Source organism: Drosophila kikkawai, chromosome 2R (assembly GCF_030179895.1).
Source record: "Drosophila kikkawai strain 14028-0561.14 chromosome 2R, DkikHiC1v2, whole genome shotgun sequence".
Classification (NCBI taxonomy): domain Eukaryota; kingdom Metazoa; phylum Arthropoda; class Insecta; order Diptera; family Drosophilidae; genus Drosophila; species Drosophila kikkawai.
Window position 1 is genome coordinate 2,803,919 of NC_091729.1, and position 26,902 is coordinate 2,830,820.

Below are 26,902 nucleotides of genomic sequence, written 5' to 3' on the forward strand. Positions count from 1 at the left end.
GAAGAGAAAAGCAAAATAATGGCGGCAACCAAAATCAGTGAGGATAAAGTGGCAAATAAGAGCAACTGTGCGGTTGCAACAGCTAATCTAACTGTTGGCATTAAAGATCGAAGTAAATGAACGCGATCTTCCGAAAATTCCTGTGGATAGTTTCGAATAAATTATTAATGACTTTTACGGTTTTTTGGTTTCTCTTGATAAGTGTTTCGAGATTTTTGAGCGCTATGCGGATGCGTACAAGTTATCGGATAAACAAAAATATGTGCATGCCAGAGGAAAAATGCGCGGAGCTGTCAAACTTTTCCTAGAATCCGTATGCGTGTGCGATTTTGAGGAACTGAAGAACAAATTAAGCGTCGAGTTCAAATGCAGCCGAAACAGTGTTGTTGCGCGAACGAAAAAGAAAAAGTTGGAATCATTTCATGAGTATTTGCTTTAAATGAAGAAGATCGCAAACATCGGTAGCGTGGAAGAATCTGCTTTAATACGGCATGTTGTAAATGGGTTACAAATCAAAAACGAATATAAAATCACTATACCATATATCGTTGCCAAGCGTTGAAAGCGCTAAAAGAGAAGTACGACATTTTCGAGTTGGTGCAAGATTCCGAAGAAAAAAACAGTGAAATCAGCAAAGTTAGCAAAAGTGGACTTTTATTGTAATTTTGGCTCTGCGAAGCACAAAAGAAAAGCCTGTCACAAACAAAATGGTTTCGTTGAAACGAGTAGAACATATTCCACGGGGTTGTAACAAGCAGCAGCCGTCCCAAGAACATTATTATAAATGGCGTTAATGTTGAGTGCCTAGTCGACAAGGGCTCAGATGTCTAGATAGTCAGAAAAAGCTTGCTTCAGAGCTTAAAAACGTGAACATGTTGGAAAACAAATCGGTTTTACGAGGCCTGAATAACAAAAGCACAAAGCCAATCGAATTTTTCAACGCTAGCATAATCGTGGATCAGCTGCAGATAGGTCATAAGTTTTTGTTCGTAGACAACTTTACCATTGATTGTAATGCGCTTCTGGGCTACGATTTTCTCCAAAAGTTCAAGTTTTCGACTCCGAAGTCGTCGTTGTCAAGAAAAAGGATCAATAATTCAGAGTTTGCGTAGACTATAGAAAGCTGAAAAGTATGGTGCTTCCGGATTGTTTTCCAGTCCCCATGGTCGAGGAGGTTCTCGAAAAGCTTCAAGCAGCGAAGTTCTTTACAGTATTGGATTTGGAAAATGCATTCTTTCACGTGCCAGTTGAGAACAGTGGTCTTGCTTATACTGCATTCGTTACACGTGTACGGCTTTTTGAGCTTAATAGAGCTCCATTTGGGTTTTGAAACTCTCCAGCTGCTTTCATACGATTTGTATACCACATTTTCCAAAGCCTAATAAATTAATGATAAATGATAATTGTGTACACAGTCTCCGAAGAAGACTCTGCCGGTTTTGGAACCAGTGGTCAAATACCATCTAAAAAATAAGTTGGGAAAAATTGCATTTTCCTTCAACCCTGAATATTTTTCTTGGGTCATTTTGTCGAGAATGGTTCTTCTGTACTTCTGCAGTACAATCTTTTTTGGGTCTGACTGGATTTTTCAAAAAGTTTATGCCAAAGTAAGTCCAAATCGCTCGTCCACTTACGAACCTATTAAAAAAGTTGTCGAATTCAAGATCGGACCAGAAAAATTGCAGGCGATAGATCAGCTGAAAAGTTTGCTCGCAAGGGAACCAGTCCTTCATATATATTCACGAAGTGCCCCAACTGTATTGCCCACAGATGCGTCAAAGGACGATTATGGAGCCATATTGTTGCAGAGTATTTACTTCCGGAGCAATAAGACTTCGGCAGCAGAATCCAAGCAGCACATATTAGAAGTGAAAGATGCGTATCTGGCTTTGAAGAAGTTCCGTCACTATCTTCTTGGAGTTTTTATCGCATTTAAACAAACTACTACACAGCAAGATGTACCAAGAGAAGTTGCGCAGTGGGTCCATTATCTACAGGATTTCAGCATTGAAGTGGAACACCGAGCAGGAAGCAGTATCAAACACGTCGATCACCTAAGTTGTGTCAGAAATCACCACACGACTGATGAAAGCACAGCAAGCAGAACAGATTAAAGCAATTATAAGAGTTCTTAAAAATTCGCTTGTTAATTTAATACCTACAAGCTCAAAGGTGGTATGCTCTTCAAAGAAGCAGAAGGCAATGAACCGATAGTAGTCCCAAGATTGATCATCCAGCAGCTCGTAAGACTATGCATAACATTCAGCAGCAGTTTTACATTCCACACCTTGAAGGAAAGGTAGCCAGAGTAATTTTAAGCTGTATTATCCATAATAAAAAGTTGGGTAAGCAAGAAGGTTTACTGCATTGCATCGACAAAGGAGACGTTCCTCTGCACACGTTGGACATCGATCACCTTGGACCGATGAAAGCGTCAGCAAAGCAGTATAAATAATTTTCAGTTGCTGTAGATGCGTTCTCAAAGTTCGTCTGCCTGTTCCCAACGAAGACAACGGGCCATGAAGAAGTAATCAAAAAGCTGGGTAAATGGGTAGACATATTCGGTTATCCAAAGCGAATCATAAGTAACAGAGGTTCTGCGTCCACATCCTATTCTTTCGCGGACTTTGTGACAACAAATATGAACGAGCACGTATGGGTCATGACGGGTGTTCCAAGAGGCAATCTGCAAGTCGAGAGAGTGAATCGGTTGATAGAATCCATTCTGTCGAAATTGTCCTCATATGAGCCGAGTAAGTGGGAAATTGTGAAAAAAAAAGTTAAAAAAAAAGTTATCCGTTTCCAAAAATGTAAATTAGAAACCGGCATTTGTCTTTAAGGTGGTAAGTTTACCTGTGTAAATTATGTGGATTTGAGGTTAAATTAACCGCTCTGTCTATAGTCGAAAATGCCTAGAGTACGACGTTCGAACATCGGCCGCCGCACAAGGCATGCAAGCCAGCAAATAAGTGTATTTACAGAACTTAAGTGAGGAAAGACGAAATATAGTAAGGGAATATGATTGATATATTGGACCTATGACGACTATATGCCGATATTAGGTTAGGTTAGGTTTATCCGGACGGCCTTCGTGGGGCCACGCATAGGCCCCCATATGGCCTCTAGCTATACGGGGAAATTCCTGGATGGACCTAGAAACTATTTATGCGGGTTTCGAGATCCTTGAAGATCAAGGTGTTTTTCGCAAAGGCAAGGAGTTCGCCTGGCGTCCTCCTCGAGGCATCTTCTAGCGATGCCAGAACCGGAGAGCCTAGGTATCTCATCCTTGCCCTCATCCTTGCTCCAAGGTTTCGGTTGCCTCGGATTCATCACATTTCCGGCATTTGGCGTTGTCGGTAATACAGTAATAGCTTGACTGCATGTGCAGCAGACAGGCAGTGACCTGTTAGAATACCCACTAACATTCTGCAATCCTTTCGTGGTGTTTCTGATTTTCTCGTTGCGCTCTTTGCACATGATTTTTTTATATTCTGCAGGTTGTGGAATTACTCTCATCTCTTTTGAACCAAATAAGGTTATCGAATAATTTAAACGGCATTGGACATAACATACTGCATAATATACCAAGCCTTTTTAAAGGGTATCAAAGTGAAAAAATATTTTTTTGTCCATAAAAACAATTTAAAAAAAATATTTTTTATTTTTATGTTTTTATCTTTATTTTTATGTATTTGCTCAAAGAAAAATAATTTAAAAACTGAAAAAAGAAAATTTTAATTTTTAATTATTATACCATTGCAGGGTATTATAATTTCTGTCAGAAGTTTGCAACGCAGTGAAGGAGACATTACCGACCTTATAAAGTATATATATTCTTGATCAGCATCAACAGCCGAGTCGATCTAGCCTTGTCCGTCTGTCTGTTTCTACGCAAACTAGTCCCTCAGTTTTAAAGCTATCTGAATGAAACTTTGCATATAGTCTTCTATATGCTCTCACTGCTATATATGTCGGAACGGGCCGGATATATTATTTCTGAATTTTGGTAAATATTTTATAAAAATCGGACGACTATATCATATAGCTGCCATAGGAACGATCGAGAAATAAATAGGAAAAAAATTATAGTTTCGTTGTTTTTCAACGTATGTTTATCTACTTTTTTTATTATTCTAGAATTTTGGTATAAATTTTATAAAAATCGGACAACTATATCATATAGCTGCCATAGAAGCGATCGGTAAATGTATAAAATATGTAAAGCTGGGAATGTAAAACTGTAACTGTCAAACTGTAAACATAATAAGTATAGGTAAAATGCAGAGCTTGCAAATAACTGTTGACGGGGTTTTTCCTGTGCTCTCGTTGCGAGTAAAACCGAAAAAGATCATACTCTCTCGCTCTCGTTCAGAGCAAGGGAGTTTTGCTGTCTTCATTTCGGTTTTTTGTTGAACGCTTTTCGTTGAGCTCTTTTTGCTTCGGCCTTTCAATGAGCCGTGCGTAAAGAGCGGGACGAGAAACGTTCGCACACAGAGAGCCAGCAAAAGACCAAGGGACCGAACAGCTCAGCGCGAACGGTCTTCACCTTTGTTTGTTTTTTTTTTTTATTTATTTATTTTTGTGAACAAGTGTCCATATAACAAAATGCTATTAAAAAGAATAGAAAAGTTTTAGACAATTTTGTTTTTAAATCGCAACTAAACGTTTAAGGATTTGCTTGCCTATGCGTGTGAATGTATTCCAATACATACGCAAAAGACTTTTGTTCACTGACCACGGTTCATGGGACAACCAAAACAAAACAGAATAGAAAAAAACGAGTTCGCTCTGAACGCGCGCGAGCTGATTCCAAGAACTCATGAACGGGTGCTCTCTGAGTCTTTTCGTAAAGAGTGAGAGAGAGACAGATATATGCAGACAACTAGAAACGGTCGACAGTTTTTTGCAAGCTCTGGTAAAATGTAATGAAACTCTGTTTTGTGAGTGTTTTCAGCATTTAAATCTATAATATAAACATCGAAACCAATCTGCAAGGGTATACAAACTTCGGCGTGCAGAAGTTAGCTTCCTTTCTTGTTATACCTGTAATCAGCGAAGATGATGTTCTTCATAATCTTAAAACAATGAAACTTTCCTTCCCCTCTGGTCCAGATCTTGTACCTAGCTGCGTTCTGAGAAATTGTGCCAGCTCATTTTGTAGACCACTATCTAGACTTTTTCAGTTATCACTTCAGCATTCGTTTTTCCCGGAAGTTTGGAAAGAATCTCTTATCATTCCGCTTCATAAAAAGGGCAGTTAATCAAATATTGAACACTATAGAGGTATAGCAAAACTTAGTGCGATTCCCAAATTATTCGAAGTTCTAATTACTATTCAGCTTCAGCACCAATGTACCTCAATAATGTCCTCATCACAGTACGTCAGCACAGAAATTGTTTCCATGCCAACTATTCCATAGGGACGAATGTTCTTGAACGTATCCATTCTGTAACGGATCTTGGAGTTATATTTACCCACAATTTGAGATTCACCGATCACATCGGTATAATTGCGTGTAAAGCTAGAGGGGTTTTTGCCTTTGGAAAACGATTGTATACTTGTGGCCGAAATAATAAGTACATGCGTATGAAGTTTGTTTCAAGTCCTATAAAATTAGTTTAATAAACTTAATGAAAAAACCCAATTTTTTTTTTTTTTTTTATCGTACTTATTCCACAAAATAAAAATACCTGTTAAAAGGGTTTTACATTTCAAATTTAAAGACAGGGATCAATTTTCTTCGAAATGCATAAAAATGGGTTGGCCAAAATATAAGTACAGACATTCTTCTAAGTGTAGTACTCGGAACGTAATGAATATTTTTCACTTATTTGTTATTTTTACTAAATTTAGGTTAGTATCCAGTATATCCACCCATATTTTAGGCTACTTTCGCTATTATTTTTGGCATTCTAGCAATAAGTCTGTGGCAAGTCAGTACTAAAAACTTAGACTTTCTTCAGCAAATCTTCACAAATCTTAAAAATTATAATATTTTTTGATGCGTTAAAGTTCAAAAATAACAACAACATATACCCCACACACTACACCATCACACGATTTTTCAACAAATGATTGTTTGCAATTACAGATACAGGGACAAATATATCATTTAAATGGTTCAATGGTGTCAACACCAGATGAACCGCATCAATTTCTGTAAATAGGTAGTTCAGGGCCAGGAGACGGTCATAAGATACTTTGTATCCCGTTCGACAGCATTCCCTAGTGACTTGACATGAAACGTGGCCAGGCGTACCATAAAATAGGGTCATTATTGCCAACGCCTGATGATGATCCGAAATTTCTTCAAATTTATTTTATGGGGAATTGTGAAGATCGCGTGACGACTGGGTGTACCATTTGGTGAACATGCAGGTGACTGTTGCCAGACAATTTTTGCACTGTTCTTCAGGATAAAAATGAATTGATTCAGAGTATTTTTCAGGACATACAGAAAAATTACTTGAACAATAACTGGCTTAGTCATTGGGCTATTTTGGTAGCAAAAAATTTTGATGTTGACGAAATTAACTTCGAGATACAACAGTTGTTACCAGGAAATCTGAATTTTTAAATTCACTAGATATACTGGGAATGCCACCACATAATCTTCGATAACCCATAATCCACCTCAACTGTGCAACGGTACGCGTTTGGTCATCAAAAAGATCACCGAAAATATACTTAACGCAAACATTTTGACTTGGAAGTTTAAAGGAACAGTACTCCTGTTGCCATGTATTCCAATGATACCGCCACTATACCCATCAAAAGGCTACAGTTTCCAATTTGTTTAGCTTTTACCATGTCTATAAATAAGTCTCAAGGTCAAATGTCCATTTGTGGTTTACATTTGGAAAATCCATGTTTTTCTCAACAACTATATGTTGCATGTTCACGTGTAGGAAAACCGTCGAATCTATTTGTGTTAGCTAAAAACAGGTTAACCAAAAATATTGTGCACCGATTATAATAATAATAATAAATATTACTGTTAAAGATTTAAGAGATAGTCTTACCTTACCTACCTCATTCATAAGTTTAAGTGTCACATGTTATTTACTAAGAACTTTTTAATATACTAATTTGTTAGGCACAGCAAGGCGTGGCCGGGTTTTATAGTACATATTTAATAAAAACCATTATTTTATTTATTTTATAATTGAAAATTGAAAATTCGTATTGGGAATAAGGGAAAACGAAAATTTTAAAAGATTGTGTCAAAACGAAATAACAGGGTATTATACTAAAAAGATAAAATGTACCATCAAGTGAAATCATTCACATTTGCGAAACAACTATGTCATTCATATAAAATACTTTGGTCATATTTTATGTTTGTGGATTTTAATATTTTTATTCCACTGTCATTTTTTAAGGTGAATATTTGGATACATCCGACTCTGGATCTTGCGACGAAACCGATACAGAAGGATTACAAAAAAATGAAAATTTATCAAATATGGATTTGGAATTAAAAGTCGAGATGTTTAATACTTTGGAGGCCAGAAAGCAATATTTGATCAGTAAAATAAAGCCATACTCAATATCAGGCGATCAAAACCTAATATCTAATCAGCATATAAAAACATACATAGATTATAATAATGCACAGCTTATTGCGCAATATTTAGCTACTAAAAGGCCTTTCAGTCAATCGTTTGATGGATGCTTAAAAAAAATTATATTAGTCGTTAAGTAAGTATACAATTATATATGTTATTGTCTGCATTACAATCATTATAATTATACATTCCCTATTTATCACAGTGAACCGTCCATAGCAGTAAGGACCCGTGCAATGAAATGTCTTGCAAACATTGTGGAAGTTGATCCATTTGTCTTGAAACGAAAAGATATGCAAATGGGTGTAAACCAAAAATTTTTAGATACAGCTATTTCTGTTAGAGAAGCAGCTGTAGATTTGGTTGGAAAATTTGTACTAAGTAATCAAGAATTAATTGACCAATATTATGACATGCTCTCGACACGAATATTGGTGAGATATAAATATAAAATAATTTTGTAAATATATAAAAAAATAATTATATTATTTTTCTAGGATACCGGTGTCTCCGTACGAAAAAGAGTTATTAAAATTTTGAGAGATATTTGCATTGAGTATCCAGACTTCGGGAAAATTCCGGAAATTTGCGTTAAAATGATACGACGTGTTAACGATGAAGAAGGCATACAAAAACTTGTAACAGAAGTTTTTATGAAAATGTGGTTTACACCATGCATAAAAAATGACAAAGTTAGTAATACAAACTTTTTGGTATTTTATAGTAAGCAACTTTATCATTAAGCAAATTACGCATTTCTTTACACTTGCAAAAGATATTATTTTAGTCAGAAATTCGCCACGTAGTCAAAGAAAGTCGATTTAGTCTTGCCCATCTGTTGGTTTCTATTAACGGGAAATCCGTTAGCAACGTAAGATGTAAAAATTCACGAAATGATTCGATAATCCTGAGAGTTTATTTATGACTAACTGGCGTTCTTTCTTATTTTTTATTTACAACGCAACTATAAAAAACTTGGAACAAACATGCATTGCTTTGGTAAATATTCACCCTATAATGCAAGTAGGTTATCAACTAAAACAAGTTTAACATTTTAAGGATCTTCCTATTCGTCAGGTTTTTTGTCACATCTATCTACAAACATTTTTTTTTCCTTAAAAAAAATTTAGATTTTATTAGGATTAGTGTACTGCCATAAAACAGGGAGGGGGAATTGACTTATATATCATGACCTTGGAGTAAAGCGATAGTTTGTTGCGGGGAGCAAGGAGCCAAGACAGCCGGGAATTCTTAGACTTAAAAGCATGTTGAATGTTAAGTTTTCGGTCTAGGGTAACGCCAAGGTATTTATAGGCTCTATGGTGGCCAATGACTCTACCATTAAGACTGACCCCAGGACACCTAGCTGCTCGGTTGGTAAAAGTCACATTCGCGCATTTGTCAGCATTGATGCGCACATTCCAATTCACAGCCCATTCCTGAAAGGCATCCAGATATTCCTGCAATCCAAAGGAAGCAGCCAAGATACTTTTACTTTTCGCAAGCACGGCAGTGTCGTCAGCGTATGTAGCTATTAGTACATCTTCTTCCGAACTTCAGTGACTAGGCATGTCCGAAGCAAAGACCGAATAGAGAGTAGGTCCTAAAACACTTCCTTGCGGAACTTCAGCTTCAATTGTCTTGACGCTGGATTTATACCCATCAGCCGATACGTGGAACGTGCGTTCATGCAGAAAACTTTTTACAACTAGGTACAGTTAAGGCGGGAAGAGTCGCTTGGCTTTGTACAGCAGCCCAGGGTGCCGGAGCTACAGCATACTCCTTCTTCTCCAAGGCTTCTAAGGCAAAGTTAACCACTCTATGAAGTTGCTCAGGAGTACCGTGCTGCAGGCGGAAACCAAATTGAAATTTTGGGATCGCACTCGAAACTTCCTCGCAAGAGAGCAGCCTGTTTAGAACCAGCCTCTCCATAATTTTACCCAGAGATGGGAGACGGCGGTTTTCCAGGCTTGAGGACCATGATTATGCTGGCCGATTTCCAAACTTTCGGAAAGTATCCAACTTCTAAAACAGACACAAGAAATTGCAAGGCTTCATCAGGTAATAAACGAATGGTTCTATTGTCAAGAAGATCCTCACCTGGTGTTTTTTTGGGAGACAACTTGGCTACCAGAACTTTCAGTTCTTCCAAAGTGACAGCGCTAGCAGGAAAGCACATTTGAAATGGCGACTCCAAATACTCAAACTATCAGGGGCATAATCAAAGGGCTTAAAACGTTGCTCAACGTTATCAGCAAACATTTCAGCTTTTTCTAAGCTAGTGCGACACCAGCACCTAGTCTGATTTCTGATTGCTGACTTTGGGGTGGGCTGAGTTTTGTACCGTTTCGTGACATGGCAAAGAGAGTAATTTGCACACTCGTCAATACCCAAGTCTTCCACAAACTTCTCTATTTAAGTCTGTTTTCTACGAGTAAGAACCTTATGCAAGCGATTATCAGGTCTTCTGTGGATCTGTTGTATACGAGGATCTCCTTTTCTAGCATATTCACTACAAACTCTTCGTTTATGTCTAAGCAGCGCTAAAATTCTGGGAGGGAGTTGGGGAGGTCTAGGGCCCACTACAGCATGTTGATTTCTGGGGGCAGCAAGCTGAGAACTCTCAGATAATTTCGTCATAAAAAGACAGATGGCATTATCAATATCCACCTCCTCCAGAATTTCTAAATTAACATCGCTTAGCTGTTCAAGATGGGATTTGAAAATGTTGATGATAGCATTATGGACAAGTAGTCGTGGGCGATGAGGTATCCACAACAGCGTGGAGTACAGTTCTGCCAAGATAGGTACATGATCCGACGAGAGTTCATGCTGAGTTCGTACGTAAAGTCTGTTTAAAGCAAATCCATTGGCAACGAAAAAGTCAAGCGCTGATGAAATTAATAGGAAATTGAAGGAGTAGAACGTAGGTTCGCCCGTAGCCAGAACCTGGTAATGCCCATTTGCGATGACTTCTTGCAAGCGTTTACCCTAGTACAGGATCTTGAGTTGCCTCACCATGCATGCTTGGCATTAAAATCGCCACCAGCAATGAATTTGTTACCCAACGTGGCAAACATGGATACAAAGCTAGATTGCGTCCAATTTTGTGCTGGAGGTAGATACAATATAGCAACTACAGTGACTGTTTCGTCAGAAGTGTGCAGAAGCACACTCGCTATCTGCCTATCATTGCTAGAGGTTGGAGGCAGAGGAAAGTGTTCGAATGCGTATTGGAACCGTATGTACTTATGATCTGAGAAGGATGGTCTCTCAAGGACTCTCCATTCTGATACCAAAGTACCTTGTCCCCTTACAAGAGTAAGATCTAGCACGTTTGAGGAGGTGGGACCTACAAAGGTGTGTTCCTCCCCTAAGTATAAAGTCTTAGAGTGACTCACCTCTGTCGTTTTTGTCGGGGCTCCCCAAACGCAGTGGTGTGCGTCTGCACCCACGAGCAGTTGTTGGTCCTTCGGGCTTGCTTCTACCAGACTGAGTTCTTCTGGTGGGGCCGTCCTGTCGTGTGCCATGTAGCAGGAAGCAACCAAAGGGCGCTTTTTTCCGGTCCCTCGCATCACCACGGTCAGGTCATCAGAGCTGTAATAAAACATAAGGTTACCCACGATGGTTTCCAGACCTAGGTCCTTCTCCACCACGCCTGCCTTCAGGGTGTGAGCATCCCTCACCTTACCTTATTGGATTGCGATAGGGAAGAGTACCTTCGCCTTTGGAATGGATGGGATTAGCTGCCGGTCCACCACCTCTAGCTTGGCTCCCTCCCACAGCGTCTTCAATTTCTCGTCCGGTCATCCATGCACTTTAGGATTTTGACCCCATTTAGCCACCCAGCACCATCGATGGTGGGCATGGGAGCTTCGGGATCTTCCTCCATCTGTGCATACAATGACTCAACGAGCCGCGCATGCACCATCTTCCACCGCGCCTCAGTCATCTTGCCGGCTTCATCGCTTCTGTCAATGAGGGCCACGATGGCTTTTTCGCCATTTGGGGAGGGCCTGCCTCCTTAGGCCCGGGTTGCCACTTGCTCCACGGTGCGTCCATACTGACGCTTTCGGCTAAGCGTTGCCTTTCGCTGGCCAACGTCTCCTCCACCTTGTTGGCGAATTCGCCCGTCGATCTCATGTGGGGGAGTTTGGCGAAGTGAAGCCTCCCCTCAGCGATCTTCTCCTCAGCCCAGGTTAGCTTTACCTTCTCCTCTGGGGATAGGGCGGCTTTTTACTGGAGCCGATTCTGGATGCGGAGGGCAGCCTTGTACTGTGCCTTACCCTTCATCCCCTCGCTTGACCGCCTTGGCCCGTTCCTGCGCTGGGAGCTGATGCCTTGTTTCGGCTTTCTTCCATCTCTTTGTAGAGCTGCACGCTCTTAAGGTGCGAGTCTGTATCGACTATGGCACGTGAGCGGCTTAACTTGCCCTGCGTCGTTTTTTCGGCAGTAGCGTCGCAACTGACATGACCTGCTCCCGTCACATCAGAGGTGTAACCGCTGGCGACACCCAGGATTGCTCCCCTCGTGCCCGCCGGTGGTAGCGGTCACGCCTTCCACCGACGTTTAAGCTGACATCCCAGCCTTGGTTTCATCATTTAAACCCTCCAGAGTGGTATCTTTTATGGGGGTACCGCCCACTTGCGTTTTATGCCTTCCGCCAGACACCTCCACCCATGGCTAACGGCTCACTTCCTTAGGCTTTTTAGGGCACAAGGAGTTGAACTGTGGCCTTTGCTAGACACTGTATTATCGCGGACGGGGCAAGCAGCCCGTGTCCGGGCTAATATAGTGCCCATTGCCCAGCCGGCACCCTCGGGGAGGGTTCAGATGGAGGATTTTTGCCAGGCCAACGAAGTTATAAACTATAACGAAGATATAGTTTTTTTCCTGTTAATTTATCGATCGTTCCTATGGCAGCTATATGATATAGTCGTCCGATTTTCAAAAAATTTAAACCCAAATTCTGAAATAATATAAAAGGCCATATCTCAAAAATGATGCAAAAATGTTGAAAAACAGCTAATTTATAAATTTTTTTCTAAAAATTTATCGAACATTTCTATGGCAGCTATATGATATAGTCGTCTGATCCGGCCCGTTCCGAAATATATAGCAGTGTAAGTATATAGAAGACTATATGCAAAGTTTCATTCAGATTGCTTTAAAACTGAGGGACTAGTTTGCGTAGAAACGGACAAACGGACGGACGGACATTGCTAGATCGACTCGGCTGTTAATGCTGATCAAGAAAGGTCTCCTTTACTGCGTTGCAAACTTCTGACTATTATAATTTCATACCCTGCAAGGGTAAAAAAAAAACAGCATGAAGGTATTATTTAATTTGTTTGTTATAATGTTGTAAATGTCGTATTGCGTATCTTGTAGTTCTTTTTTGTCAGTTGATTTTGAGGTCAACTCTAGCTTATATGTACGTCTATTAGAAAAAATTGTAGCGCCCATTTTAATTCGGGCATGTGAGGGTTAAATATATATAAAAATCTGAACAAAAACTTGACCAGTTACATATAAACCTGCAACTATATAAACATTTTTGAAATATTTATTTCTATTTAGCATGGCATCCAGCGAAAAATTAATCAAATTATAGATGTGGTTAACACGGCGCATGATACTGGAACAACTTGGTTAGAAGGACTTCTAATGAGTGTAAGTTCAATCTTTTTTTCGTTATTACATAGTGAAGCCATTTTATATCTTTATATATCATATTCCATTATCATATAGATTTTTAGGCCAAAGGATAATATGCTGAAGTCTGATGGAACCGTTAACGATCCTATAAAAAAAAATACGGAACCTCCACAGGACATTATATTAGCTTGTCAACAATTAGCTGATGGATTGGTTGACAGACTGATAGAATTAGAGGACACTGATAATGCACAAATGTTGGGGTGTATAACTACACTGCATTTGCTAGCTAAAGTACGACCGCAATTGCTAGTTAGACATGCTATGACAATTGAGCCCTATCTGAATATAAAATGTCACTCTGCAACAGCCGCTAAATTTATATGTTCAGTGGCTGATATTCTGGAAAAAGTTGTACCTCTCGTTAACAATGCAAGCGAATCATTTTTGGCAGCATTGGAAGAGCACTTAATGCTACTGGTCGTTTCAAGAAACCAGGCAGAAGTAACCAGTTGTGTATCATGCCTAGGTGCGCTTGTGAATAAGATAACACAGAACTACAAGCTGATTCGCGACTGTTTTCAAAAGTACGTATTTATTTATAAGCTATATATGTATATATAAATATTACATTTAAGTTTCAAACAAACACCAAATTATATGAACAGTAGACATTTGCACATAATTTTGAAAGCCAATTAAGGAAAAAGGGTATTGTATTACTTTTTTCTTTTTTTTTTATTATTATTATATATGGACAATATCTTTAAAATGTTTTGCCAGAGTTTTTACAAGCATCATAGCAAAATTGAGGAAGTTTTGCGTAATTAAACGGAAATAGTTTGGTGTCCGATATATAAGCATCATATACATAGTTTTTTGTTTTTTTTTGATAAATTTTGTATTGAAAAATATTTAGAGGTAGAGTTATAGGGAATCTCCCGAGTCGCCTTCAAAAAAAGTTGGTTTGCGGTGTCCACAAAATCATCCGATCTACAAAAATTATACCTCATTCGGTAAAGGATAAGTGTACGGAGGTATTAGGTTAGGTTAGGTTAGACCGGACGGCCCTCGAGGGGCCACACATAGGCCAATATGGCCCATAGCTGTCCGGGGAAACTCCTGGATGGACCTAGAGACTATTTATGCGGGTTTCGAGATCCTTGAATATCAAGGTGTTTTTCGCAAAGGCAAGGAGTTCACCTGGCTTTCTCCTGGAGGCATCTTCTAGCGATGCCAGAACTGGAGAGCCTAGGTATCTCATTCTTGCCCTCGTTAGGGCCGGACATTTGCAAATGAGATGCTCCAAGGTTTCGATTGCCTTGGATTCATCACATTTCCGGCATTTGGCGTTGTCGGTAATACCCAGCTTGACTGCATGTGCAGCAGACAGGCAGTGACCTGTAAGAATACCCACTAACATTCTGCAGTCTTTCCGCGGAAGATGCAGCACGTAGTGGGTGAGTTTCTCGTTGTGTTCTTTACACATGATTTTAGATATTCTGCAGATTGCGGAATTACTCCTCCACCTGCTTTTTGCGCTTGCGTGAGCCCGTCTCTCTAGCTCGCTTTGGAGCGGCTGGGACTGCAGGTGAACCATATCCAGGAAGTATCAGTTTTTCCGAAGTGGAAGGGGGACAGAGTCAAATTGGCAATAAATCATAACATAAAGCCAGTACAACAACCCATGCGAAGGATACCAGTCGCGCTGGAAGACAAGGTTCGCGATAAAATCCAGGATGCACTGAAGCGAGATATCATTGAACCTGTAAATGGACCCAGTGCCTGGATTTCGCCAATGGTTCTGGTTTTTAAAGAGAATGGGGACATCCGATTATGCCTGGATATGCGGCGAGCAAACCAAGCCATTTTGAGGTAAAATTATCCTTTGCCGACATTTGAAGCGTTCATGACTCAACTTAAAGATGCTAGATATTTCTCAAGGCTGGACCTCAAGGATGCATACCACCAACTCGAGTTAGACGAGGAAAGTCGAGAAATAACAACGTTTATAACTCCTTTAGGACTATTTCGTTATAAGCGATTTCCAGAGGAGACTTGAGCAAATACTGTCAATATAAAAGCTAAGGCAGTATTATTCGGCGAAGCAAAGGTGTGAGAATAAAGCGAGAAAACATACGTAATAATTTGTGTTATTAGTGTGAAAAACCGTGTTAATACATTGTTAAGTGCCATGTTATTTTTGTTCATATTTATAACCAACGTTTTATAGCCATTAGGTTGGTTGATTAACGTTAATAAAATTTTGTTAAATGTTATGCCAAAAAAAAAAAAAAAAAAAAAAAAGTCCTATGAAAGCATCAATATTGATATAAGTTTTAATTATGTCATTTCATATCTAAAAAATAAGAACAATATATTTAATTACTACGATAGCTTGTTTGCAGTTTTTACTCACAAATATGATAATAGAAATAAGCCCTTTGTAATTTATTACAAAGTTCATCGATGCATCGAACATCGATGTTATTTTTAGCGCTATTTTCCGATGTTTTTTTTTTTGATACCGATGTTAAGTTATACATCGATGGTAGAGCTGGGAAAAAATCGATGTCAACATCGATTAAATCGATTCTTTCTTTTTGGTCGATGCATCGATTCGGTTAAGAAGGAATCGATTAATCGACAAGGTCCATGCTTTGCGCTATCTGTGCGTTTCAGCTAGCTTAACAGAAGCAGAGCGAGTATTTAGTAAGGCTGGATGTATTATAACCGATAGACGTGGAGTTTGGCCGCTGTCTAAATTTATACAGCGGTTTTTTCTCTTCAGAGTACTAGGCTTTAACTCAGCAAAAGAAGTTTTTCAGGGTTGGGAAAAAGTTGCGTCCAAATTGCGTTAATATCGATCTCAATAGATTTGTTCGATTTCTACTCAATATTCGGACTATCAAACAAGTTCCACCACCAAATCGAAAAAAAAAAACTAAGCAACTGACGATTGATAATTCAAATAATTCAATCTAATATAAAAAATGCCTGAAAACAGACTTGTGTGTCACACAATGTGTGGAGAAGAAGAGCTGTAGTTGGGGGCACTTCAAGGGGATTGGACGGAGAATGTCTTAGCCAGTCGTCCATTCCTGAGACTGGGCAGTGAAGAAATTGTCGGGACCACGTAGAAGAACTGGTAGATTACTCTGCTTCATTAGGAAGATAAAAACAAACATAAAACATACTGATAAAACAAAAATCTTTAAATTCAAAATGTATACATATGCAATAAGTATTTGTTGAAAATATAGACCCAACTCTTGCCTAAAGCGTTCAGCACTTCGCTTGCATTTCTTATACATACAAGTTTCAGGTTATCCATCTACTCTAATGGGGCATTGCACACTTTTGCCTTGGATACGGCAAGAGACTCGCTTTAGTAATTTTCGTAATTTTTTTTTGTTCCCAATAATTTTAAACAAGCTGTCAATAACTAACGCAATAACTCGAGTTATGTAGTATAAACATGCTTTCAGCGTTTTTGCGTTAATTTCGAAAGTTGATTCGCATTCAACCTTCGTCGATTTTATTGAATGTTTATTCTCGAAGTGTTTTTTCATGGTGAAAAAGTAAATTCTGAACTCTAAACTACGTACTGATAGTTAGGCCAAGCACTACAGTACGTATGACGTACGGACACTAGTGCGTGAGAAGTGTTTTTGAACTGCAAAGTTCATTCGCACTTCGCTTTCGTCAAGCTTTGAGTTGGACGTGCTTTACATAGTTCTACATTTATTCAAAGTTTTTATAGATAAATTCTATTTACCAAAGCCCAAATTTTTGGCAAGCCAATAAACAACTGGACCATTCCAAATAAAGTCTGTGACTTTATCGTCATAAAACATTTTCGGTTTTACATTTGCCTTGCCTTTCTGTTCTTGTGCATTGTGTTTCTAAAATGATTTCTAAAATTGACACTGATTGTACTTAAGGGTCCATTCTGGTTAGTTGGGCCAAAAAATAGACAATTTTCAAGAATTTTTTGTGGACATAGAAAGTTCAAACTTGTCACACATATTTATCATAGTTTAAAGATGATTAAGCAAACATTTTTAGAGCATGTCCTGAAGCAGGACACAGGGAGACGTAAGTCCATGCCCAAAAAAGGAACCCCTCTGGCGACCGTCCTGCAGGACGTACAAATCGACTGAAACAAAAAATTCAAAGATGTTCTTGTTTAGTATGAATGTGGTTATGGAATAGACTAGAATTATCAAAATTATTATTATTATTCAAAATTTTGTTTTTCGTTTTCGCGAAAATGTTCTTCACTTTTTTGTTGATTAAAAATCCAATGTATAAGCTATCAATATAATTCTAGTCTACACCTGGCCCTCGCTTAACACGGGGGTTACGTTCCTAGAAAACCTCGTGTTAAGCGAAATCGTGTTAAGCGAAACATGGATTCAGTACAAAATAAGGGGTTACGTTCTAAAAATTCAAAATTGACAGCAACAAAAATTTTGTATTGTTCAAATTTGGTATGTTTTTATTAAAGTTTCATACATTTGTTCAAAATTAACCAAAAGTTATTATTATTATTATTATTATTATTATTTTCAAACTTAAAAGTTGGTATTTAATTAAAAATGTTGCTTCTTATAATTAATTAATAGGTTAAACTTTATAGAAACTAAAAAATGTTAAAAAGTAAGGAGATCATATGTTTTATTCATATCATAATTTGAATTCATAATTTATAATTTTAATTCATAATTCATAATTTTAATTCATAATTCATATTTTTAATTCATAGTTGATAACTAAAAATTCATAATTGATAATATGAAATGCATTCGGTGGCATTTATAGTTAAAGCCAGAAACCATGTTAAAGGTTTCTTTTTTGGTGGCTCCTTGTAAAAATCAGTAATTTTTGATTTTTTCGATATTTTGCAATCGTTTAAGAACGAGGTTTTTAGCGTGTTAAAAGGGGGATGGGAGCAAATTTGAAACCGTGTAAGACCGAGTTCGTGCTAAAAGAGTCCGTGTTATGCGAGGGCCAGGTGTATTCCATTAATATTCGTTAAAAATTGACTGAGATAGGACGGTCGCCAGCTCGTTTTATGTTTGCTTTGTACCTCCTTTAAGTCGGCCGGCTCGGAGGCTCATAACTTTTAAACTATTACGTATTTCGATTTGCAATTTTAGAATGATATTCTAGATACTTATAACTAGAAAATGCAAAAAAAAAAATTATATTTTTTTTTTAACTAACCAGAATGCACCCTTAACAGTTTGTGGCGTTTCGTATCCAGGTTCACGATTATTATATCTATGTTACATGTTCGTATATTCCACCCAGGTCCGACACTGATATATATCTGAAGCATTTGTAGACCACTATCTAGACTTTTTCATTTATCACTTCAGCATTCGTTTTTCCCGGAAGTTTGGAAAGAATCTTTTATCATTCCGCTATATAAAAAGGGCAGTAAATCAAATATTGAACACTATAGAGGTATAGCAAAACTTAGTGCGATTCCCAAATTATTCGAATTTCTAATTACTCTTCAGCTTCAGCACCAATGTACCTCAATAATGTCCCCATCACAGTACGTCAGCACCGCAGAAATTGTTTCCATGCCAACTATTCCATAGGGACGAATGTTCTTGAACGTATCCATTCTGTAACGGATCTTGGAGTTCTATTTACCCACAACTTGAGCTTCACCAATCACATCGGTATAATTGCGTGTAAAGCTAGAGGGGTTTTTGCCTTTGGCTGAAATAATAAGTACATGCGTATGAAGTTTGTTTCAAGTCATATAAAATTAGTTTAATAAACTTAATGAAAAAACTCACTTTATTTTTAGTTTTCGTACTTATTCCACATAATAAAAATAACTGTCAAAAGGGTTTTACATTTCAAATTTAAAGACAGGGATGAATTTTTTCTCCAAAAAGCATGAAAATGCCAATGCCTGATGATAATCCGAAATTTGTCAAATTTATTGTATGGGGAATTGTGAAGAGCGCGTGACGGCTGGGTGCTAGTATAATTTCATTGAAGATTCAGCAGAGGAAAGAGCAATTGTGATGTTAACTAGTTCGATTGATTAAAAGAGTTTTGCCACCATTGCAAAACGACAAAGTACCTTTAGGTGAACATGCTGAGAGACTAAACGCAATGCATTAAACTGCCAGACAATTTTTGCACTGTTATTCAGGATATAAATTAATTGATTCAGAGTAATTTTCCGGACATACAGAATAATTATTTGAATAATAACTGGCTAAGTCATCGTGCGATTTTGGCAGCCAATAATGTTGATGTTGACGAAATTAACTTTCAGACACCACAGTCAATCTTTTCTGTTGTTGATGAAAATGAAAGTGTAAATTTTCCAGCTGAATTTTTAAATTCACTAGATATACTGGGAATGCCACCACATAATCTTCGATAACCCATAATCCCCCTCAACTATGCAACGGTACGCGTTTAGTCATCAAAAAGATCACCGGAAAATTACTTGAATCAACCATTTTAGCTGGGAAGTTTAAAGAAACAGTGGTCCTGTTGCCACGTATTCCAATGATACCGTCAGAATCTACCATACCCTTTAAAAAAGGCTACAGTTTCAATTCGTTTATCTTTTGCCGTGTCTATAAATAAGTCTCAAGGTGTGTTATATTTGTGTTAGCTAAAGACAAGTTATCCAAAAATATTGTGCACCGATTAGTGCTAAATCAAATAGAAATTTAAAGTACTTACAATTTAAAATAATAAATATTACTGTAAAAGATTTAAGACTATTTTCCTTATCTACCTTATTCATAAGTTTAAGAGTCACATGCTATTTACTATAACTTTGTAATATACTCATTTGTTAGCCACAGCAAGGCGTGGCCGGGTCTTCTAGTTTACAATATTTTTAATTATGATCTGTATATTTCTTTAAGGTTTTATCGAGTACTTGATGTTTCCCGAAGTCAAGTACTTCAAAAAAACTACAGTGTAGATAATATTTACACTCCCAGCTTCCGACGAAGCCTATTTACGATTGGAATTTTAATGCGCTATTTCGACTTTAAATCTCCCAGTGGCTTAGGTAAGTAAGACTAATGAGGTATACAGCAATAATTTGATTTTAATATTCTTAGGTGACAAGCATGGTGGACTTCCTGCGTCTATATGTGATGATGTATTTGAGTGCTTAATGTTTTTCTGTAGGTGTGCAAATCTAGAAATTCGAAAGCAAGCGCTGATCTCTCTTGGCTCATTTTGCGTTTTAAACGACGAATATCTTACTAGAATGGAGCTTAAAAATTTTTATTGCGATATATTAAGGTCATCAGCAAACGATTCCGGGTTCAAAATAATTTGCATGCGTAATATTTGGATATATTTAACTGAATCTGAAATGTTTATGCACAATAAAGAAAAAGAATGTAAGTATATTTAATATAGATGCCCTTCAGTTCCTGTCCTCAGTAATTTATTAACATACGGGTTGGTGTTGTTGATGAATCATCGATGACAGTCCCTACAAATTACTGATGAAATGACATGTTAGTCAAACAATAGGTCTAACAATTTTTTTATTGCTCCAATTATTTTTATTACTGAATACATTAGCTCGTTAGTTTTAGTTTTAACTTTTAGGTTTTTCTCTCTTAAAACAATTAATTCAATGTATTCATGTAATTTCGGCTTTCTTTTTTAAATATAATTTTAATGTCTTCAATATAATTTCACTGTTTTGAATATAAGTCCAATGTTTTCAATTTTCTTGTACTGACAGTGGAATTGCATTGATGATAGTGGCCTATTGGTGACATGTTGTGCTGCAGGTCGGGGACTAATTAAAGTTAAAATAGCTTTCACTTGGAAACGTGTGTAAAATACATAAAATGATTATGATTACTTTGTTTAAAGACAATCATTCAAGTGGTTATTTTATAGCAATACACTCAAAAAATGAAAGCAAATATAAGGCGATAATAAAAAATTATAAATATTTTGATATTTTCATTAAGAATTTTGCAATACAAAAAACACCTTACAATGAACAGATTTTAGCTTTCCCGTAATGTAATGCAGTTTTCATTAATTAGCCACTTTATCAGAACTTTAAAGAAACAAATACATTTTATTACAAAAAAAATTTGTAATACGACTACGGTCACATTGATCGAAAAATATTAAGAATAAAAAAGTAAATATATTATAATAATTACCACAAAAATTAATTTAAATTAACGTTGCAACGCAAAACCTCGCCACCATAAACATATTATATTTTTGCAATATTTTTTTAATTTCATTTTTTATTGCAAGACCATTAAGGGGGTCTTCTCATTGGGCAACTTTTTTTTTGATTTTTTTTTTTTTGCATTTATTTATAGCTTGGGATGTTGTGTATATGTCCCCAAAAGGATTTTTAGAAATTCGAAATACTTTAGAAGATACAACCTTTTTTGTGAAGCAAGTTCTTCGCAAAATGGGCTTTTTTCAAACTTCAAACGCGTTTATCTCGAAACCACGTTTTCCGAACTGGCGGCCATGATATCTCCAGTTCAACTGAACCGATTTTCATGAAACAAAGTGGAATCGACGCAGAATTGTCACCATTCTCGGGTGACGGAACAGATTTTTTTTAAACTTTTTTTCTATTTTTTTTTTACACTAAACTACAAAAAAAAAAAGCCCGAAATCGAAATTTTTTTTTGAATGGCCGCCATTTTGTTTAAAAAAATTAAAAAAATCTGTTCCGTCACCCGAAAATGACGTCTATTCTGATTATTTTTCATTTCGGACGCTCTGGAGACCCTGAATCGTGGCCGCCAGGACGACACCTTTTTTTTTCACCACCAAGTTTAAAGTCTCATTACTCTTTGAACAACCCTCGTATCGAGGAAAAACACAATTTTTTTTATTTACTTTGCACATTTTTGAATACAATAAATAAAAAAAGTTTTCAATTATTCTTTGCGTTTTCAAATAAGAATTTTTTTAAAAAGGGTCCAAAATGAAATGAGAAGACCCCCTTAAGGGGGCAACTTTTTTTTTCAATTTTTTTTTTGCATTTATTTATAGCTTGGGATGGTGTGTATATGTCCCCAAAAGGATTTTTAGAAATTCGAAATACTTTAGAAGATACAGCCTTTTTTGTGAAGCAAGATCTATGCAAAATGAGCTTTTTTCAAACTTCAAACGCGTTTATCTCGAAACCACGTTTTTCGAACTGGCGGCCATGATATCTCCAGTTCAACTGAACCGATTTTCATGAAACAAAGTGGAATCGACGCTGAATTGTCACCATTTTCGGCTGACGGAACAGATTTAAAAAACAAAATTTTTTCTATTTTTTTTTACACTAAACTACAAAAAAAAAGCCCGAAATCGAATTTTTTTTTTTGAATGGCCGCCATTTTGTTTTAAAAATTTAAAAAAAAATCTGTTCCGTCAGCCGAAAATGACATCTATTCTGATTATAACCCCGTTTTTATTTTTCATTTCGGACGCTCTGGAGACCCTGAATCGTGGCCGCCAGGACGACACCTTTTTTTTCGACCACCAAGTTTGCAGTCTCATTACTCTTTGAACAACCCTCGTATCGAGGCAAGAACAACTTTTTTAGTTACTTTGAACATTTTTGAATACAATAAATAAAAAAAGTTTTCAATTATTCTTTGCGTTTTCAAATAAGAATTTTTTTAAAAAGGGTCCAAAAAACGGCTTTTGAATGAGAAGACCCCCTTAAGTGTTTCGACCTTTAATGAACTGACTAATATACTTTTCAATTACAATGCAGCAATTAATCCAGCATTTTGTTATCGGCCCAAAATTAGTATCTCGTATATTTTTATCTATAATACAACGTTAATTTTCAGGGGAAAAGCTATCAAAGCACGAGGATCTCAAGGAAATGAACGATGTTTCATCTGGAATGGCAAGTCGAATTATTCAACTTTATTTGGAAGAAGTTCTGGAATGTTTTTTGAATCAGGATGACTCAGTACGTTTATGGGCTGTTAAAGTAATACAGATTGTTCTTCGTCAAGGATTAGTTCATCCTGTTAGAATGGTTCCATATTTAATATGCCTAAGCACTGATCCTAAACTAGAGGTTTGTTATATTCCTTCTTTTTTGAAGAAATGGAAATCTAAAACGGTTGTATTTTCTTAGTCCGCACACAGAGCTGATGCCCTTTTAAAAGATATCGACAAAACTTATTCTGGTTTTGTAAATATGAAAGTGCAATTTGGGTTGCAACTTTGCTTCAAGTTACAAAAAGTTCTCCAAATTAACAGCCAAGGAAAGCTCGAGATTATTCGAGGTTATACGTAAGTTACGACTAGTATTATTAAATATAATCTAATTTTTGTTTTTTTCTTTGAAGAAAACGCGGATCAGATCAGGTAACGACGTCTTTAAACGATTTCCTTTATACTCTATTGCGTACTACCAAGCCACAAAGACGTGCATTGGTGCAAACTGTTACAAAACAATTTGATGATCAAAAAACATCACTACAGCAAATGTTATATATTGCCGATAATCTGGCTTACTTCCCATATGTAGTTCAAGATGAGCCTCTATATCTGATACATCAAATAGATCTACTCATATCAATGGCAGGGACCCATTTGCTTGCGACCTTTAAAGAACACCTAAAACCAAGTGAAAAAGAAGGAGATGTTTTAGATGATGACGATGACGTGGAAGATCCACAAGTTTTGTTTAATCGCTTACCTGACGATATGAGCGAAGTAAAAAAATGTATTACATCTGCTCAAGCTTGTATGCTTCTACTAATACTTAAAGATCATTTAAAGAATATGTATGGAATTACCGATAGTAAGATTTCAAGATATTCTCCATCTGAACAAAAGATCTATGAAAAAGCAGTTACGCGTAGATGTGTTACTGACTTTAATCCAAAGACAACTATTGATGTCATTAAAAAACAAATGGCGCAACAGGTGTTAAGCCCAGAACTCAATTACTCTTCTAGATCTCTATGCTCCGAAGAAAAATTGGACCTGGTTGTAAAATACCTTGATGTATGTATTAACAAATAATTAATATTTTTTATTATACCATTTACCAATTATATTTATATAAATTTAAATTTATTAAATTTTCATTTAATTTTTAATATATACATATATGTATACATATATATAAAAAGTATATACATTAAAAAATTATATATATTAATAATTTAATGAAAATTTAATAATTTAAAATATATTTATATATATATATATAATATATATATATATATATAATATATATATATTCTTGATCAGCACCAACAGCCGAGTCAATCTAGATATATTTTATTATTTCAAAATAAGGTAACGTTATCACATAATTGTCTTAGGTACGACCTGTAGTGAAGAAAATTTATTTTACTTGGTTTTTTTTCAACAAATTTAAGGGGCGACATCTGAGTAACTTTTTTTAAAAATCGAAAAATTTTTTTTTTTTTGCTTTAGGGTCGTAAAAATAACATATCAAAAGTTTCTAAGTGTCGAAATTTTCCATTCTGCGGAGATGCCTCACATGTAATCATATACGATTTTAAAACTTTAAACGCGTTTTTCTCAAAACCACTTTTTTTGAGTTGGTCGAAAACATAACTTGAACAAATCTTAACCGATCGACACACGTAGGATTTTTTTTTTTTGCTTACTGTTTTTTATCAACAATTTTGTGACGTTTTTTTTTTTCATGAAAATTGAACATTTATTTAATCACTCACCATTTTGCAAAAAATTAAAATATCGAAAAAATCCTACGTGTGTCGATAGCGGTTGAGTTATAGAAACTAACAAAATTTGATTTTTTGGTTTAAATAAAAAATTAAGGACGTTAGGTTTTCGGCCATGGACCCCCTTTAAAAAAAAGGGGCCTACGAAGAAATGCTGCACAGCCGCCATTTTGTTTTCGATTTATTCCAAAAAAATATATTTTGTACTTCACATGTAACATTATAAAACCTTTTTTTAAAATTTTTCGATTGGCCTTTTCATTTGGCCAACAAAAATTCTAGAAAATGGGTTTTTTTTTTGCCAGTTACTCAGATGTCCCCCCTTAAATGGAAGGATTTTTATGATCCAATTGCAAACTGCAAGAGTATACAAACTTCGGTGTGCCAAAGTTAACTTGCTTTTATTATTACATTATATTTATTATATTATATTGAATTATATTATTTAATTTTTTTTATATTTGCACATAGTTTAAGAAACTTATGCTAAAACTGGATCCAGAAGATAGAGATTCTGAAGGTGAGGAGTTACGTGAAAAATCCATTTTAAATAATTCGGCTGGATCTGACAATATGGTGTACATCAATTCAACCAAAGGATCACTTATCTCATGCGATGATTTAAGCTTAAACTTAAGCCACATTCCCGCGTCTACTATTTCGGATACCTTAAAGGAAGTAAGTTCTGCGCCTATTCAATAATTTCATTTATTTAGGTTTTGACCAATATCTTCAATTATCTGCTTTCTTTCACAATTATAATTGTTCCACATACCCGTGTCCGCTTCCACACTCTTTAATTCATAAATGAGACATTGTCTGCGGAACATATAATCATAACATAAAAGCTAGCAACAAAATAAAAAAATTATTTATTAGCATTAGCTTCTGTGGTCTACATATTTACATATTTACATATTTACATATTTACATATTTACATATTTACATATTTACATATTTACATATTTACATATTTACATATTTACATATTTACATATTTACATATTTACATATTTACATATTTACATATTTACATATTTACATATTTACATATTTACATATTTACATATTTACATATTTACATATTTACATATTTACATATTTACATATTTACATATTTACATATTTACATATTTACATATTTACATATTTACATATTTACATATTTACATATTTACATATTTACATATTTACATATTTACATATTTACATATTTACATATTTACATATTTACATATTTACATATTTACATATTTACATATTTACATATTTACATATTTACATATTTACATATTTACATATTCTCGCACTCTCTAGTACATTGGTATTCGAATTGTGTTTTCAAGGCCTGGCTGTGTTAATTATTGAGGGTATCCATTGCGGCACCTTGTATCTCTTGGTGAAGAGAATGAGGTCCGTCTTATACGCATTGATATTGAGTCCTTCCTTCTCTGCCCAATCACATATCTCCCTGAGCGTTGTTTCCATGAGTGATAATTATGCTTATGTCATTCGCATAAGCTTTTATCTTTGGTGCTTTCTTCTCGAATCTCTTAATTAGGTCGTCTACCACCAGATTTCATAGGAGGGGCGATAGGACCCCACCTTGCGGTGTGCCTCTTTGCGCTCCTACAACCTCGAAGGTTTCTTATCTTGATGTTGATGGCGGGGTGAGTGTTGGTCGCTCTTAGCCGTTTCATTATTTACGTTTCTGAATGCTGCAGATATGTCCAAAAACACTCTGTGTTCTTTTTTGTGAAGGCTCTCTCTAATGTAGTGCCGTCTCCACTGATTTCCCTTCTGTTAAGGCTTTAGAGAACTTTTAAATGCATCAGATCGGCAACAGCAGCCCATTTGTATGGGGTATCTAATATGCTACCAATTAGGTTGTCGGGTGTAAAGGTGACAGTTCGTTACTGATTCCAACGCAGCTCTTGCC

At 36.3% G+C, this 26,902-nt stretch overlaps 1 protein-coding gene across 1 annotated transcript in view; it reads left to right on the top strand.

Annotated features, from left to right (window-relative positions):
* The window catches only part of Nipped-B (Nipped-B cohesin loading factor), a 133,527-nt gene that overhangs the window by 86,689 nt on the left and 19,936 nt on the right, over positions 1 to 26,902 (top strand). Inside the window, exons 13-23 of the mRNA XM_070284836.1 lie at positions 7,384 to 7,702; positions 7,775 to 8,003; positions 8,067 to 8,261; positions 13,150 to 13,242; positions 13,321 to 13,814; positions 20,142 to 20,290; positions 20,343 to 20,630; positions 23,076 to 23,311; positions 23,372 to 23,529; positions 23,586 to 24,249; positions 25,434 to 25,640. Of these exons, the coding sequence (XP_070140937.1) occupies positions 7,384 to 7,702; positions 7,775 to 8,003; positions 8,067 to 8,261; positions 13,150 to 13,242; positions 13,321 to 13,814; positions 20,142 to 20,290; positions 20,343 to 20,630; positions 23,076 to 23,311; positions 23,372 to 23,529; positions 23,586 to 24,249; positions 25,434 to 25,640 (3,032 nt within the window). The remainder of the gene's footprint in view (positions 1 to 7,383; positions 7,703 to 7,774; positions 8,004 to 8,066; positions 8,262 to 13,149; positions 13,243 to 13,320; positions 13,815 to 20,141; positions 20,291 to 20,342; positions 20,631 to 23,075; positions 23,312 to 23,371; positions 23,530 to 23,585; positions 24,250 to 25,433; positions 25,641 to 26,902) is intronic.